This window comes from Neltuma alba, unplaced genomic scaffold (assembly GCF_004799145.2).
Source record: "Neltuma alba isolate B1F8T4 unplaced genomic scaffold, ASM479914v2 tig00012763_pilon, whole genome shotgun sequence".
Lineage (NCBI taxonomy): Eukaryota > Viridiplantae > Streptophyta > Magnoliopsida > Fabales > Fabaceae > Neltuma > Neltuma alba.
Genome location: NW_021637174.1, coordinates 265,978 through 285,110, shown reverse-complemented (window position 1 = coordinate 285,110; position 19,133 = coordinate 265,978). Strand labels below are relative to the sequence as shown.

The 19,133-nt window shown below is 32.6% G+C and overlaps 1 protein-coding gene across 2 annotated transcripts; it reads left to right on the top strand.

Annotated features, from left to right (window-relative positions):
- The first annotated feature begins 704 nt into the window (after positions 1-704).
- LOC114730756 (glutamate receptor 2.7-like) lies at positions 705-18,745 on the top strand. Of its 2 annotated transcripts, XM_028917860.1 has the most exons (6): positions 756-1,204; positions 1,555-1,879; positions 2,026-2,438; positions 2,531-2,973; positions 9,332-9,336; positions 18,736-18,745. In XM_028917860.1, the coding sequence occupies exons 1-4, from the start codon at positions 842-844 to the stop codon at positions 2,960-2,962; spliced, it is 1,533 nt and encodes a 510-aa protein (XP_028773693.1). In that variant the 5' UTR covers positions 756-841; the 3' UTR covers positions 2,963-2,973; positions 9,332-9,336; positions 18,736-18,745. The 2 variants fall into 2 exon arrangements, with proteins under 2 accessions (XP_028773694.1, XP_028773693.1); XM_028917861.1 differs by lacking the exons at positions 2,531-2,973; positions 9,332-9,336; positions 18,736-18,745 and adding an exon at positions 15,898-16,388 and having other exon boundaries at positions 705-1,204.
- The last annotated feature ends 388 nt before the right edge of the window (positions 18,746-19,133 follow it).

Below are 19,133 nucleotides of genomic sequence, written 5' to 3'. Positions count from 1 at the left end.
GTTTTTGTCTCCTAAAATCAATTTAATCGGTTACTACGTCAAGTAATTAATGTAAGAATAAATTTAATTTTTAATTAGATCCTAAATATAATATTCTAATTTATTTTGTCTCTCATATTTATCTAATTTTTTTAAAATAGTTATTATAGAGTAGCACATGTTAAAGATTCTATCAATGATAGTTTTAGCTAATATACATGATTAGTAAATGTATTATAGAAAAATAACACCTATTTATTACAAATAACTAACTTAATAAATTTTTTTAATCTACTCAAATTAGTTAACTAACTAGTTTTTATATCAAGGATGAAAGATAGTACTTTGAAATTATGAAAATAAGCACATTTTCTGTTAAAGAATAGTAGCTAAGTACATAAAATCTCTTTCTTTGTTTTCTTTTTCCCCCCTTAAAAAAAAGGTCAAAGTTTTTCTCGAAATATTCGAGTTTCGTGGCTAATTTTGCCCTGTGTATGGTTCAGGGAAAGCAGTTGGATTGGAAAATTAAGACTTAATATCAATTACATGCATCTAGCTCAGGCTTGAGGCCAAGTCTCAAGCCATGGACTCAAATTAAAGCTCACGTAATTCATAAATTGACATCATCTTATGAAGCTTACATCGCAAATGCAATGATCCTGATATGATTACAAATGACTTTTCTAGACATATGTAATCCCCTCATCTGAATTTCTTCGAAATTATTAATTTACGTGCACAGCCTACTCACACTAATCTGTACTATAAATAGAGGCAGCTTCCCGCTTCAGGCTTCAGGAACCCAAACTACCTTGCTTCTCATTTTCTTTATTTTCTTGCCACTTCAACGGCACTTTGTGAGATGGCAAACCCAAACTACCATTTCTTTGGCGACCAGTGCGTTACCATGACATTTTTTGCAGTTTTGCTTTTAATAGCTCAGACTGGAGCTGGTGATGAAGCTGGTTCACTAATCCTGGAAGGGAAGAAGCAGTTGATAGTTGGTGTTCCTAAGAAATGCGGCTTAATAGATTTCGTGGACTTAAAACTGGATTCCAGAAATAAGAATCTGGTGGAGAAGGCTCAGGGCTATTCCATTGAGGTTTTCAATGCTACAATAGCCCTCCTTCAGAATATTTCCGTCAAGTATATGGCCTTCGCAAACGAAGATGGAAGTTGTGTTGAGGATTACAACGCACTCCTCGATCAGATCTCCAAAGGAAAGGTTAGAGACTATTCAATCTTGTATATGCGTCTTCCTTGTAAGGTTGATTTGATCGAGATCTCCTCAAGCATACTGTTATTCAAGTGAAAATAGAGAAGATAAAAGATAGATATATACTAATTCAAACGGAATAGTTCATTTTTATCTCCAATAATTCAAAAGCGGGACATGCACACTTGATGTTCGTTAAACCTGCAGAAAGAGCATATTCGTGTTCTTCTTTATTTCCATGTTGTTGAGATTTTATTCATATATAGTTCTATTTGGTGCCATAACCAAAACTCGAAACACACAGTGATGATAACTCGAATTAATGTCTAACTTTTCCCTTTTTCTTCAACAATGATCAGTACGGTGCTGTGGTGGGAGATGTGACAATTGTGGCAAATCGTTCCAATTATGTCGATTTTACTTTACCCTATACACAATCTGATGTGAAGATCCTTGTTAAGGTTCGACATGATCCACGGTTAGATATGTGGATTTTTGTACGACCTTTTAGTTGGGATCTGTGGTTGTCGATCGCCGTCGTCTGTGTTTTCATAGGAGGTATCATACTATTCATGGAACGGAATGTTAAGCAGGATTCAGGACATGAAAATTCGCCGTTGAAAAAGCAACTTAGTGGCGTTTCTATTCTATGGTTTCCCATAGTCCAAGCAATTCTTCCGGAAAGTGAGTTTGGAACCTTGCTATATATCCTAATTTTACCGTCGTTTCATCGCCATCCTATTTGGTATAATTTTTCTTTAAAAAGTTGTTTATCACATATTTTTACCGCATCGTACAGTTTTGAATGTAAATTTCTATATTATATGCAGAGGAATCATTGGCCAAGAATTGCTCTAGGTTTGTACTCGTGCTATGGTTAATATTAGCATTTGTGCTAATGCAAAGTTACACGGCATGCTTATCATCAATCTTGACAGTACATCAGCTGCAACCTCGTTACCCTAATGAGTACGACGTTCTTAATGACCCCAACATTAACATTGGGTACCAGGGTGGCTCATTCATTAAAGGCTTGTTGCTTGAGAGATTAAAAGTTCCCAAGTCAAGGGTGAAGAACTGTTCAACTATTGAACAATACAAGGAGGCCTTAGATAAAGGAAGCCGTGAAGATGGTGTAGATGCTATTTTTGACGAAGTTCCCTACATTAAGGTGTTCCTCAAAAAATATGGTTCTAACTATGCCATGATTGAAACTAGGCACCGCACTGATGGATTTGCTTTTGTGAGTTTCCATCTCTTAATTATTTATTCTTTATATTTTTGTTTTTGTTATCAAGAGTGGTGTTGTAACATGCATTTGGGTCGATTTTTTAGGCATTCCCCCTAGGCTCCACCTTAACTTCACACTTTTCCAGAGCCATATTGAATATGCGCGAGAGTCCAAAAATGGATGAGATTGAGCATAAATATTTTGGAAGCAGTAACGACGATGAAGGCCAAAGCCGATCCAATCCGTCGTTAGATGATGATGCAAGTCCAAGCAGCCTCACTACTTATAGCTTTGCAGGTTTGTTCATGCTAATCGGAGTTTTTTCGCTGTTAGCTTTGATAGTCTCTGAAAATCGCATTTGGCGAAAACCTATCATGGGAGCAAAAATGTACATCCAACCACTCTTGAGTCGGAGGTTTACAAGAACTAATCCATTAGAGGAAGGTTCTACAAGAAGAAGAAATAATATTATTGATGGGGTGGAAGAAAATATTGGATCAGACGACAGAGCAAATAACCAGGAAAGCTCTCTATGACATCTATACATGTGTGGATGCTTAACAAAATAATGGCCTATGTAAAGTATATAATGATGGCACATCATCTCCATTTATAGTTTAGAGTTTATGGGCAAGTAGTCAATTAATTAAGTTGTAATCATGCCCATGAAAACCATGTATAGTTTTTTTCTCCCTTTTGTTTGAGTTTTTCTCCAGACTTAGGTTTGAGTTATTCATCAACTTACTTTTTTTAAATTAAAATTAATCATATATGGTGTATCCAAAACTTCCAAGTTGTAGGGGCAATATTATATTTTATATACACACACACTTATAATTGTTCTTTAGGAAGATGACAAAAAAAATCCATTGAATTTCAAAAAGATAAATAGGTCATCATGACTATTCTTCTAATGATTTTGACATGTCAAAATTTATTGAAATTACCTATTTATCATTTTAAAATTAAATATTTTTTTGTCATTTTCTCTTGTTTTCTACTATTTTGATTTTTGAAAACCAAATAATTTTACTATCCTTAAATCAGGATCATAGATCTAAAAGTATTTTTGAAACAATGTCCAAAAATCTTTTCTTTCATGCATGTATCTTATGATTATATTCGATAGTTGCTCCATTTTTGTTTCAAAATTCAAATTAAGATATAGGATAGGCATTTACCCACTACAAATCACTTATTTTTAAAATTTAAGAAAACCTAATCTAAATGAAGTATTAATTTGAATTACTGTACTTTTTCTCTTGTCTCTCTATTCTTATCTTTCTTTTCTCACTCCCCTGTATGTCCTGTGCCAGTAGCATAAGGACTTTAATTCATTATTGATATAGAAGAAAATATGTATAGAAAGGATTTGGCTTGTTATATTATATTGTTTCTGTTCAAACTTAAGTTTAAAGCAATTATTGATTTTAGTCAAAGATGAACGCACACCGACTTTTGGAAATTAAATTCCCCTCTAGAATGTATTTTTGGCCCGATATTAACTTAGCCATAGACCACGGAAACTTGCCCCACACACGGTCAGAGGAATCTCTAGCTAACTAACTCCCAAAGACATCTATAATCAAAGAGAAAATATAATTTCTGATCGCTGTAGAGATTTATTCATCTATGCAAAACACGCGTGGGTTAAGAAATACTCCTTCGATTCTTAATATAAGATCTAATTATTAAGTTAATTTTAATCCTAAATATAAAACATGTATCTCATATTTATCAATTTTTTCTAAATTGTCCTCATAGATACTCCTTCGATCATAATTAAACAAGTGAGGAAGCGAAGATATTAAGAAAGATGATTATTGTATTTTAGGAAAAACATGTCATTTTTTATAATTAACTAACTTACCTAAATTTTTTAATATAATCAAATTAGTGAAATAGGTTCTATATTAAAGACTGGAGGAGTATAATTCATTTATTAGAATTATTTTGAGTTAACGTATTTTCTCTATAATCATTTCACTAATTAAAAATAATAAATATGAAGATATATATATATAAATAGTACGTGATGTTGCTTTGAACTTTTAAAAAGATAGATAAATAAGAACCAGTTTTTTTAAAAAAACTAAATATATATAGGAGAAAAAAAGAAGGGAGCAATTGATTGCATCAGCAATTAACCATTTAATTAAAGAAACCATTCGTGAACTAATTGATCTTTGTCATTTCAATTTCCCGAAATTAAAGTAGTAATTGCAAGACGACCTACGTAAAATTTAACAGAACAGATTATATTTATAAGAAATTAAGCCAATTAATGAATGATAACTGGCTTGTTACAGCATCAGCTCATGTTTTTAATAATACTGAACCATTCCTCCTTTAGGGTTTTCGGGTTTTGATGAATCTGGAGTGCCTTGATCTAGCAAGTGCAAATTCTTGTTCCCTCCAGAAAGTCAATGACGGAGAATATATCTCATCGTCTTTTGTTTGCGGGGATACAGGGCCCACGTTATCAAGTGAAGACATCTTCGTAAGTTGTAAGTTGTAAAACATCATATGTATGTGAATAAAGGTTAACTTAACTTTTAATTTAGTTTTAAATATAAGAATCTAATCTATTTTATTTTTTATATGCATCTATTTTTTCCAAGATAATTCTTATAGTAGTTGTGTACTTATATATGTTAAAGGTTCAATCAAATGGTAATTCTAACTAATACATATGATTAGCAATGATAGTTTAGAGAAAATAACTCCTAATTATTACAAATAATTAACTCAAAAAATTTTTAATCTATTCGAATTAGTCAACTAGTTCTTATATTAAAGATAGGTGATAATATATACTACTATTTCATGGAAATTAGCATATCAAGACAAATCTATAAAGGACACGTCACTTTATTAGCATCTATACACCGAGGAAACTGAAGGCCACTCTCCTGTTCATGTCCGTTTGACTTGGAGAATTCAATGTCAACACCATCTGAATTTCGAGGAAAGCGCTTATGATAATTAACTAAGGGTGTGTTTGGATGAAACCAAACCGTGGTTTGGAAAAGTGATTCTGGAGAATAGATTTTGGAAAGAATAAAATTTTATGAAAAAGTGATTTTGAAAAGTGAGAGTGTTTGGATAGTTGTTATCAGAAGCACTTTTTATATATACAAATTACTAAAAAAAAGACATAAGTTAATATGATAATTATAGAAAAATAGATTTTATGATATATTTTAATTTGAAGGAATAAAATTGTTAATAATATATTTTTTATTAACATAATTAATAATACATAAGATAATATAATTAATAAATAATTAATATGTATATATATTTATAAAATATAAGATTAAATATGTTTATAAAAAAATAACAAGATACATATCCTACAGGCTCTCACACTCTCCCTTTTTTCCTCCAAAAGCAAAAAAATTTTGTTTTTTCCAAAACCATGGTTTTGGCCCAAAACCATGGTTTGTACAAATTGGGTGGGTGTTTGGGTGACTTATCACCCAAACCATGGTTTGGGTCCCTAAACCATGGTTTGGGGTGTCACCCAAACGGTGCCTAATACTACGTGATTGATATAAGAACTATTTAATTAATTTAAAAAAATTAGAAAAAGTTAATTATAGTATATGTTACATGATTTTTTAAAAAAATTTATTTATATCATTAGATTATATATTAATTTACAAGCGAAGCAAATTAGCTTAGAAAATAACGATAAATATAAATACTTTAAAATAATTTAATAATTTTTTTAATTTTTTCTAATTAGTCAAATGGATATATTAAGGACGAAAGATAGTAATTAGTAGATGTTATGTACTTGAATCGATATAATTCTGAGGTTCATCTACATGCACTAAGGAGTAAGAACTCTTTTCGATTACCTTTCCTTCTACTATATGTGATTTGGGATTTTTCATTGGCTTTGATGTGTTCTTTTCCCCCCATCCATACGAGTAGCTAAATCTCCCCGTTATTATTCGAAGTTGCCATATAATCTATCTGGAATTGATTATATATTAAACTCTTCAATTAATGACATAATTAGTATATATGGCACACACGTCCCAACAAACAGAACCAGTTCCAATACTCATCACTTTGATAAGCACTTTAAGTTTATCACGTCTGAACTGTCTATATTTGATTTAACCAGGTCATATTTAAAATATTTAATTAATTATTTTTAGATAAAAAACTATCTTTTGAAAGAATGACTGTTATCACTATTTTAAATTCTATATATATTAAAATAACTATTTTGAATAAATAAATATAAAAAAAATTAAATCTGAATTATCTAAATAAGATATAAATGATCTAAATTTAATAAGTTTAAATTGTTTATTAAAATAATGAGTAATGAAACTGGTTCCCCAACTATAACACTTAGCAGGCCAGCACTAAATGGCGTTATTGTGCCCTTTAAAATTTGAGGATGATTAGTTGTGTCAAGGCCTGTGCTGGACTAAATAATTTTTATAAATTTATCTTGGGCCAGGCCTACTTGTCGGAGGATGTTTTTTTTTAAAACAAGCGAAAGAGTCAAGTCAGAGTGTCAGACCAAGCTGCGATGATATCAAGCGAGTTTACATCTCAATCTGACTTGCTTTATATTTTTAAAATTTTGATGAACATTAATCTATTTCATAGAACTATTTTTCTTATTATATCTCAAGCAATATGTCGATTTTATTGTTATAATTAATTTTGAATTTATTTACTAACTGATATTATATAGAAATAATTATGACAGAAATTTTTTTTAATTAGATAATATGTATTCATAATTTTGTACGTTACTTTCAGATATAAATTTCAAAGCAGTGTATTTCATATAAACATATGATATTAATCTCGTGAATTTTTTTCTTCTTAAACTTCTACAATTTCTTTTCCTTTACCAAGCCTAGGTTTGAAATTTCGACCCATAGAGTGTTTCAATTCCAACCAGACATAGATGATGCCTGCCTCGGTTTCTTCTTTGAATACCTATTTTCTAGGAACGTAAGGTCCCCCCCCCCCCAAAAAAAAGGGTATTGGAGTTTTTTTAACTAGGAAAATTACATGGTCGCATTTAAATTTTTAAATAAAATTCAGACTTGGGGGGGGGGGTTGACAGGAATAGTTGATTAAATTTTTTCAGACCAAGTCAAGGAGCGGCTATGAGTACTTCCCATAATTGCAATGAAGCTTCCATTGATAGCAATATGATATGCTTCCCACAGTTGGAGGGCGGCCTTAATTCATTCCCAAATCAAGAACTAGCTTGACGTATTTAATCAAATTTTAATATGATTCTTGCTTATTTTCACCCTTATTGATGAGAAGGAACAGTGCAACTCCGATCCTTTTTATGTGGACTAAAATATGCTCATCAATTTTTTATATTCTCAAAGTCTCCTTATTCATACTTTGAAAAAACTCTCGCTCAAAAAATTGGACCTCATAGACCTCTTGTTATTATGCTTTGTGTGTGTATTATTTTGATATCGATATGTTCTTCTTTATATATAAATGTTTATGATTCCAATAATATATTTTAGCCACAGAGGTTGATTATGAAACATATCGATAAAAATAATTAAGAATATACTACCTCCAGACATATAAAAAAATCAGAAGAGATGTGAGAATTCTAGAACCACACAGAGAAAGAGAGAGAGAGGATCTGCATTCATATATATAATTATATGATATATATTTATATTTATATCTATATATGTTGTGGACTATATAAGTAACGGCAACCACACAAACTCAAACCAGGCATCATCTAGTAATTTCTTCATTATATATCCTGCCACATAGATAGAGATGACAAATTTCTATAATGGCTTCCTTCTAATAATTGCTTGTGTTGCTTTGTTAACAGCTCAGATTGGAGCAGACGATGATGTTGCAGGTTCACTACTGGGAGGCAAGAAATTAATAATTGGAGTTCCTAAGAAAACAGGCTTCACCCAGTTTGTGAATTTACAACTCAATTCAACTAGTAAGAATCAGACCGTCAAGGCTACGGGCTATTCCATTGACGTCTTCCGTGCCGTAATAGCTTACCTTAAGCGTTTAGATTACAATATTTCTTTTGAGTTTAGAGCTTTTGTAGACGAAGATGGAAACAGTGCTGGGGATTACAACGCACTCGTCTATCAGATATTTGAAGGCAAGGTTAGAAACTAGATACATACAATCTTATCTTCACACACACACGTGTGTTTGTGTGTGCCTATATATATTATATGATTTGATAATTTGGATCCTCTCAAACAACCGCTGAAATCAAGAGAGAACCAGCATAGACAAAGCAAAGATCGATCTCCCACCTGGATCTATTCTATTCATGTGAGGTTCACAAAAGGTGGATGGAGCTCACTATTCATTATTTCATCAACCAAGCAATATTTTGCAAGAAATGTTTACTCTTTCAAACGTTCTGCTTCCACATAAACTTGGTCATCAGGCCTAATATCAAAATTGTGTGGGTCTACACTCACATATCGGTGAGAGGATTGTCTCTGCTGCGTCTTGCAAAATCCTCTGCTGAAATATCTTATAGTGAAAAACGAAAGAAAAGGAAAGAATTAGACGTGATTTAATATTTTATTGTTTTCTAAAATATTATTCTATTCTTTTGATGATCAGTCAATAAGACATTCTGATGTGCGATTAATGATGATGTAATGGATAATTTTGGTCGACTACAAAACTTTCTCCGTTTGTTTGACCTTATTGCCCCTGTCTGTTTTTCAGAATTACCTTTTCCTCCCCAGCATGATGTAGATAGAATGAAGAGGACATGAAAAAGTCTTGGCCCTCGCTCCATGTCGATCGAAAAGATTTTTACAGAAACAGCGTTTTAATGTTCTGAATCTACTCTTAATTAGATTTGTAGCCATAGAAAATGCTTTATACGCACCAAGACATTGTTTAACAAGAACATCTGATGAAACAGTATGATGCTGTGGTGGGAGATGTGGCCATTGTGGCAAATCGGTCAAATTATGTAGATTTTACTTTACCATATGCGCCGTCTGATGTGAAGATGCTCGTGAAGGTTCGTCATGATCCACGGTTGAACATGTGGATTTTTGTACAACCTTTTACTTGGGATCTGTGGTTGTCCATAGTCATCTTCAGTATTTTAATAGGAGGGATCCTACTATTTATGGAACGTACTATTGAGGAAGATTCAACACCAGAAAATTCACCATGTAGGAAACAACTCAGCAAATTTTCTATCCTGTGGCTTCCTGTGATGCAAGCATTTCTTCCTGAAAGTGAGTATTTAAACCTTGCTATATACTGTTCATGTTATTTTTTTCACCAATGTATTTGTTTACAAGATAACTCCATAATTATCTTTTCTTCTTAATTGGATTGAATGATTATATTATGAAAAAAAAAGGTTAATTGCTTAAGCAGTTGCTAAGATAAGCTTCTTTTTTCTTTCCTGTTTGAGTATTTGAGTCAAACTTCAAGATGTTGACTTTAGAAATAAGAGAGAGGCAGAAATTTAAATGATTGATAATGGGTTGTAAGAATATTATATATGTTGAATTTTCTCGGAATCACACCAAATTCTTATGTATTTTTAAGATTTTAATTTTTTTTTAATTTTCAAGACCTATATAGATATGTTTTATTGGGGAAGAAAAAAAGAGAGGGGGGCAAGAATTGTCGTAAATCTGAATTTGAATTTATATGCTACTTGCAGGAGAATCATTGGTCAAGAATTGTTCTAGGTTTGTGCTGGTGATGTGGTTAATTCTAGTATTTGTACTAATGCAAAGTTACACGGCATGCTTATCATCAATATTGACTGTACATCAGCTGCAACCTCGATACATAAGTGAGCACGATGTTATAAATGACCCCAACATCAATATTGGATACCACTGTGACTCATTCATTGGGGGTTTGTTGGTTGATCACTTAAAGATTAATCGGTCAAGGGTGAAGAAGTACCCTGACATTAAAGAATATAAGGAAGCTTTAGACAAACGAAGTAATCAAGGTGGTGTCGATGCTATTTTTGATCAAGTTTCTCACATTAAGGTCTTCCTCAATCGATATGGTTCCAATTATGCAATGGTTGAAACTTGGCATCGTACTGATGGATTTGCCTTCGTGAGTTTCCATCTCTATTATTCCTTTAACTTGTAGACATAGATTCCTTTGTCCTAATTAACTTGTCGATTTAAATGTTTCCGCAGGCATTTCCCATGGGCTCCAACCTAACCTTGTACTTTTCTAGAGCCATATTAAATGTGAGTGAGAGTAAGGAAATGGATGACATTGAGAAGAAGTATTTTGGAAGCAGGGACAATAATGAAGGTCAAGGCCTATTGAATTCATCATCAGATATTGATGCAAGTTCAAGCCTCACCACTTATAGCTTTGCGGGTTTGTTTATACTAATTGGAATTCTATCACTGTTAGCTTTAGCAGTCTCAGAAAGCCATATATGGCGAAGACCTGTTATGCTAGCAAAAACATATAGCCGACAATTCTTGAGTCGTAGTTTCAGAAGAACTAATCCATTAGAGGAAGGTTCTACAACAAGAGGAAATGTTGATGAAGAAGGTTTTACAACCAGGGAATTGTAATCATAACATTGGATTAAAAGATGGAGCAAGCAACCACGAAGAAATCTTAAAGACATCTCTTTCATGTGTTGATACTGAAAAATTACCTGCGTAGGTAAGCACATGGTGATGGAAAATTATCCCCACATGCAGTTTAGAGCTAATCATTATTTAATGTATAAAAGGATGAACTTTCAGTTATGACTAGTATATTTATCTCAGATTTCATGCACGGACCATTGGCCCACAATTCGAGTTTTTTCCCTTTTGGAGCATATTTGGTTAAAAAAAAACTCGCATGACTCTTTCCTTTTCTGAGTCATTTACTTTGTTTTATTGAAAACAATAACACACGAAGAGCAAGCAAGAGCACAATAGCTCTAATGATTCAAGTTGAAGAAAAGATTTATAACAAATGATAATAATGAGATAGGGTATGGATAGTATCAAGGCTATCTGCAACTTGAAAATTGCTTATATTGAAATTAAACACTTAGCATTACGTAAAGACAGTTTTAGAAATTAAATGTCACTTTAGGAACAGACTTTATTTGCCCGGTATCACATTGAAACATTACAAAGAGCAAATGAAGAAAAACATAGAAGGATGGAACTGCAGCTGTCTGGCAATTTATTGATCGACCAAACTATTCATTCGTTGACCCAGCAACCAGCTATACTAGCTACCTTCTCGTACTGAACTGTGTTTTCTTTTTCTTTTTGTTTTTTTTTAATACCCGGCAACTAGTTATACTAGGCTAATATAGTATTTAATGTGTTTTGTTGGGAGGTTACAAAAATACCCTTAATCTATATTCTGTTTTTTTTTTTTAAAAAAAAAAACCCACATCAGGTCGCTCGCACCAGTAATTGGGCATCGGTGGTGAGCTTGATGCTGTCAACCGGAGCACCCCCGATCAAATAAATGCTTTGTTAAGAGGAGATAGTACTAAGTCATTGATGGTTCTTGGGTATATAATGCAAAATGTTATATATAATAGTCTGAGTTTTCAAGCCAAATTTGAGTTAACTTGTCATTTCAATAGCACTTGCTTATTAATATTTCAACGAAAACTTGTTAAAAAGGCCTTCTAGATGTTCAGTCATGTTGATTCTCTTACAACATGAAGTGGAGTTATTAACACCTCAATTGATTGAACTTGTCAATTTAAAATGGCCTGGCCACTTATCAGCATGTCTAATATACGCAGAAGGAGACTTGTTAGAAGATTATTTTTGGAACTTTTGCTTGTTAGTTACTACCTCTTGTCCTTAATATAAAACATCATTTGACTTTTATTTTGGTCCTAATTATAAGATCCCAATCCACTTTGTCTCTTATATTTATTTTTTTCTCAAGGTAGTCCTTCGAATAATAATAGTTCTAGCCAATATACTTGATTAGCAAAGATATTTTTAAAAAGAAAAGACATGTTCATTACAAATAACTAACTTAATTTATTTTTTAATCTCTTTAAATTAGTCAACTAGCTGTTATAATTAGGACCGCAGGTAATAGTATGTAAGGGTTAGTTGCAAGTTGGGATGTATGAAAATTCATTGGAGAATTAAACGAAATTGCTATTTTGATAATTTTTATTTGACAATTTACTAAATTGAAAACTCACTCACAAGGCTCACATTTTGCATATTTTTCTCAATTTTTTTGATAAATTTTTTTTTTGTAATTTACAAGGGTTAAATGTGTATTATCAATCACTTAAAAAAATGATAGCCATAATAATGAAAACTTATTTTTATTCATTTAAAAACAGATCGAAAGTAGTTGGAATTCAGACATCAATTTAAGGTCGCGTTCAATTTGGGATAAAAAAAGTCAAATTATTAGAGAGAGAGAGTGTGAGAGAGAGAGAGAGAGAGAGAGAGGAGAGAAAAGTCAATTAAATTTGTTTAAAGGTGAAGTCAAGCTATGGATTACGCTTTCCATAATTTACATGAAGCTTCCAATGATATGTGTGTGTGTGTGTGTGGCATGGTCAAACTATAGGACGGGAGGAGTATATGTTACCGAATCCGGTTCCCTAATCATGACCTAGTCAAACTGCCTCTCATCATATAGCATATCCTATTCTTTTCCGGTTTTCCCTTTGTTCTGTCCGGCTTTATTGCTAAGTTTACTTAATTTCACTGGAAAAACAATATATACTACTTCCGGTCCTAATTATAAGATTTTGTTTGTAAGTTGTAAATAAGATATTATAATTAGGACTGGAGAGAGTATTTATTAAATTAAGAGTTAAATTACTATTTTATTTTCAACAACTAAAGCATATTCCTTCCGTGATGGACAATAATTAGCTTCATACAATTTCTCTTCAATTCATAAGAACAACATATATTCTACTTCTAATTATAATAAATGAAAATATCAACGTGCTGATGATATTCGTGTGTGTATATATGGCTTGACTCTACATATGTGTGTGTGTGTGTGTGAAAGTCGCTGCACATTCTCAAACTAGCCAGCTTTTAATTTCTTCATATATATTCTTGCCACATATATGGCACTATAATGAGATGGCAAGCCCAAATTACCGTTGCTATGGCAGCCTTATAACGATTTCTTGTGTTTTGTTGTTAATAGCTGAGACTGGAGCAGGCGACGGTAAAGCTGGTTCACTCCTAGGAGGGAAGAAGCTAATAATTGGACTTCCTAAGAAAACTGGCTTCACCCAATTTGTGGATGTTCAACTCAATTCAAGCAATAAGAATCAGATCGTCAAGGTTACGGGCTATTCCATTGACGTCTTCCATGCTGCCATAACTTACCTTAAGAGTCTACATTACAATTTTTCTTTCGAGTTTAGAGCTTTTGCAGACGAAGATGGAAACAGTGCTGGGACTTATGATGCACTCGTCTATCAGATTTTCGAAGGAAAGGTCAGACTTACGATCTTCTTTTGAATATATTTACTGTTCATATATATGATCAGGCTCCGCTCAACTGTTCCACTGCTGAAAACGAGACCAGCAAGACAAAGAAAAGATCCGTCCCTCACCTGTTTTCTATTCATATGTGGAGCTAACCATTTCTTTCAGCAGTGACATAATTTCCAGATATGTTTCACTTGTTCAAACGATCTGCTCAATAAACTTATTGGTTAGGCCTAATCATATTTTTTTTTTGTGTGTGTAAATCAACCTTGCAAAGTTCCCTCTTCATTCCACCCCCGGTTTCTCTGCAAAATCTTACTGCGAAATATAAGACGCTTATGCAACAAGCCCACGTTAAGTCAACGCTTATCGGACTTAGAAGAAAAGGTAATTCAAGAAAACGCGCATTGTCAGCTATTGCACGCGCTAGCAAAATCGGCTGCTCAAATATTTTTTAATGATAAAAAAAAAATTAAAAGGGGAAAGATTCATGGATGCGATATAATATTTTATTCTTTTGATGAATTACACTTTGATCTACGGTTGATGATTATTGATGCAATCAATATTTTTGCTGAATTTCTCTAACTTGCTCTGTTTGTTTTACCTTGGATTGCCCTCGTATATGTTTCTAGAATTGCCTTTTCTTCACCAAAACGATACACCGACCAAATCAAAAGGACACCGCGACGGAGTCTGAGCCCTCTTCCATGTCGGTTTAGGAAGAGAGTTTACCGAAAGTTTTCAGGACTTACAGAAGCAGCATATATATCCGTGTTCTGAATTTCATTCTATTTTGGAGCCATAACAAATACCTTGCGCACATAAACATAATCATTAGATAACTTGAACATCTGACCCTTTTTTTTTCTTTCCTTTTTTAATGAATAGTACGATGCTGTGGTGGGAGATGTGTCGATTTTGGCATATCGATCAAACTATGTTGATTTTACATTACCATATGCGCCGTCTGATGTGAAGATGCTCGTGAAGGTTCGCCATGATCCACGGTTGAATATGTGGATTTTTGTGCGACCTTTTAGTTGGGATCTATGGTTGTCTATTGCCATCTTCAGTATTTTTATAGGGAGTATCATATTGTTAATGGAACGTACTGACAAGAAAGATTCAGCATTTGAAAATCCACCATACAGGAAACAACTCAGTGGGGTTTCTATCCTGTGGCTTCCAGTAGAACAAGCAGTTCTTCCTGAAAGTAAACGCCCTATTAACTTTGCTATATAGGCCCATATTATTAGATTGTGTAATCTATCTATCTATATATTATTTGAATTTTATAGGAAGATACACTATTAGTAAGTTATGAACTCTTGCAAAGTTGGGTTCCTCTCAATTTTAGTTTATGTGCTATCTGCAGGAGAAGCATTGGTCAAGAATTGCTCTAAGTTTGTGTTGGTGATGTGGTTGATACTCGCATTTGTGCTGATGCAAAGTTACACAGCAAACTTGTCATCAATATTGACAGTACATCAGCTACAACCTCGTTATCTTACTGAGCATGATGTTATAACAGATCCAAACATTAATGTTGGATACCACCGTGACTCATTCATCAGGGGTTTATTGATCGATGGCTTGAAGATTGATAGGTCAAGGGTGAAGAACTACCCTGACATTAAAGAATATAAGGATGCTTTGGACAAAGGAAGCCATAAAGGTGGCGTCGATGCTATTTTTGATCATATTTCCCACGTTAAGATCTTCCTCAAGCAGTATGGATCCAATTATGCCATGGTCGATACTAAACATCGCATTGCTGGATTTGCTTTTGTGAGTTTCCATCTCTTTTACATTCCTTTATAGGACTTAGATTCCTTTTGTCCATTTTAAATCTAGTTTGTTAAATGGTAAAAAAACCGGCTGTATAGGGTTACTTACCATAGAGCGTTCGTCTTTCTCTAGCTGTACATATTGTAGTTTAGAATAATTTTAAGCAAACTGTTTTTAATTTGTCTGTCTAATTGTTGCTTTACATTACTTCTCAGGCATTCCCCAAAGGCTCCAACTTAACCTCGTACTTTTCTAGAGCCATATTAAATGTGAGAGAGAGTGAAGAGATGGACAAGATTGAGGAAAAATATTTTGGAAGCAATCACAAGGACAATAATGAAGGCCAAGGCTTAGCTACTTCATCATCATCAGACGATGCAAGGTCTAACCTTACCACCTATAGCTTTGCAGGTCTGTTCATGGTAATTGGAATTCTTTCACTTTTAGCTTTGGCAGTTTCTGAAAGTCATGTTTGGCAAAAACCTGTTATGCTCGCAAGAACCTATAGCCGACAATTGCTGATAAGTTGGAGTTTTGCAAGAACAAGAAGAAATGCTGATGGGGAAGGTTTTGCAACGAGAAAATAATCAAAATGTTGGATTGCGAGTGGAGCATCTATAGCCATGGAGAAATCTCAAAAGACATCTCTGTCCTACATAAATATTGAAGCATTTATTGGTGATGTGGCAAATTATCCCCACATTTTAAAACCAATCATGTGATGTTTCATATTAAATTCTATATCAAAATTAAGCATAGTCCGCTATTCAATTAGACTATAAAATGTAAAATTCAAGTTTTTTTTTTAGCTCATTAGGGAAAATAGGGGAGCCCACATCGTAGTTGATATGCACGTGGAGCATATTATGATGAGATTATTTTTACGGGCTTTTTTTTTTTTTAAAAAAAATAACCACCTGTGTAGCTTTCCATGAATGCAAATACTCTAATGGTAATTTTTGGGGTCTAAGAAACTCTCTCTGACCGAACGGCAGAAAAAGAGCCAAGGACATATAGGACCACAGCGCAAACAATGAATTGGGCCGTTTTGTCTAATTCAGCCCAATTCAAGGGCCTACGAATAGAAATTTCTTTTTTTTTCTTTCTCCAATGCCAAATAGGAAAAAGAATACTTCTTCCGTTCATCACATATTCACATGTACAATTTAACGCCCATGGAGGGTATTAACGAGAAGAGGTAATAATATAAAAGCATATTAGCTTAAAAAATAAGTAAAATATGTCCCCAATTGTTAATTGTTAATATAAGATTTAATTAACTAATTTTAGTAAATTAAAAATATTAGTTAAATTAGTTAATATGATATGTTTTTCTAAAACACTTTAAACATCTATTTTAATTCCTTTCCTCCCCTCTTATTTGATTATTATTATGAGGATATCAATAGGGTTAATTTAAGAAAAAATTGATAAATATATGCAACAGATCTTCTTTATATAACCAATATTAACTTTCTAATTAGGTTCTACATTAATGACCGGAAGAGTATTTTCCTAGATATATTATTCTAGTTAATTTTAAAAAAATGAAAAGACCATATTATCCCACCCTCTGCCACAGTTCTACACCATTCCTCCCCTGTTCTCCCATTGCTCATCAGCGACCCATGACCAACCCAAATTTTACTGCAGGCGATATCATCAGAAAAATGAAACAATCTCAGTCCAGAAATCCATAAATCGAACAGATACATCAACAGGGGGAAAAAGGAAATAAAGGCAGAATGGAACAACCAATCTAGATCTAGAAGATAGAAAAAATACCAAATTCTTATCGAAAAATAATCACTAATCAGAAAAAAAATCTTTTTTCTCAACATTCACAGGCCGATCGAAGAACAATCCTGGCATCTTCTTCTTCCAGTCAACATCATATATCGTCGAACAAACCCGAACTTAAGCTATCACTTTAGTATATATTTACTTGTTAATGAGTGGACCTGAATATGCAGAAGACGGATTTGTTAAAACTAGAACTGAACTGATCATCTTTGTAACTTTTGCTTGTTAATTTCCAAGGGTTTGAGGCGAATTGGGACCTTTCAAATTCAATAGAAAACCTAAGTGAACTTGCTATTCCGATCATGTTTACCTGTCAATGTATTAAATTGAACTTGTTCTTCACAAAGCTCACACTTTTGCATGTTGAACTACAGATTCTCGTTTATAAATTGACAAGTTGCTTTCCTAGAAGAGTAAATCTATATATTATCAATCATTTTCAAAATGATATCAATATTAATGAAAAATTATTTTTATTGATTTTTTTTTGTAAAAAGATAATTTATTAAAAACTAAATAAAACGATATACTGTCATCTGGATCCCATTACATAATAAGATCAAATGAAAACACAAAATCATATTGATTTAAAAATAATACGAAATAGAACGTTGGAACTTGGAATTCAGTCATCAAGTTGCGTTCAATTTGGGAAAATCGGATTACTTTAGAGAGAGAGAGATAGTGAGGAGAGGAAAGTCAATTAAGTTTGTTTGAATGTGAAGTCAAGCTAAGGATTACGATTTCCATAATTTACACGAAGCTTCCATTGAATAAATAGCAATCATATAAATATATATTTATATGTTTTACCGAACTTGATGGGCGGGCCTTCCCAAATCAAGAACTTGACTTATTCTAATTGTCTCTCGACATTTAGTATATCCTGTTATTCCTTTGTTTTGTTCGGCTTTATAGCATGTGTTCAATTAATTTCATTGCAACTCCCTCCTATTTCTCATAATATACAAATAACTGAATAATGTGGTCTAAAAATAAATTTTTTTTAATATTAATTAAAATAATAAATATATAAATTTTTTTTTCCGTATATACTCTTATTCATGGGAAGCAAGTGAGAGAGAAATAGTGAGAACAAAATGAAAGAAAACGTATGAAAAAAAAAGATAATATAATTAATTAGAAATAAAATTGATAAAAATGTATTTAATGTTCATGCAAATCAAAATGGATCTTATAAAAATGACAGGATTAATTCAAAATTTTGGATCTTATGAAAACACAAGCAGTATATACTTAGCTTATTAAATTAAGAGATAAATTACTATTACTATTTTTTTTGGTTATCAATTACTATTACTATTAAAAGAACTGTGTAGAATAATGTTGAACCAACTTGCATAGCTTAGTAGACTTGGTCCTAGCCATCCCATCAAATCTCAGACCCAAGCTTAGATGTGGGTGTCTCTATATTATTTTATATTATTTAAATTTTTAATTAACAATAATTTTATTTTATTTTTGATATATTATACGTAATAAATTGAATTGATTATTATCGTAAAGATTATTAAGAATTTAATATTTCTCTTCAATTCATAAGAACAACTTATATATATATATATATATATATATCTATATACTACTTCCAATTAAAATAAATGAAAATGTCAACGAGCTGATAATA

What these genes read in the sequence shown, in the direction of transcription:
- LOC114730756 (XM_028917860.1), top strand. Translation starts at nt 842, where the DNA reads ATGGCAAACCCAAACTACCATTTCTTTGGCGACCAGTGCGTTACCATG. An exon ending in ATCAGATCTCCAAAGGAAAG is followed by an intron (nt 1,205 to 1,554) that starts GTTAGAGACTAT and finishes AACAATGATCAG; the next exon opens with TACGGTGCTGTGGTGGGAGA. An exon ending in GCACTGATGGATTTGCTTTT is followed by an intron (nt 2,439 to 2,530) that starts GTGAGTTTCCAT and finishes TCGATTTTTTAG; the next exon opens with GCATTCCCCCTAGGCTCCAC.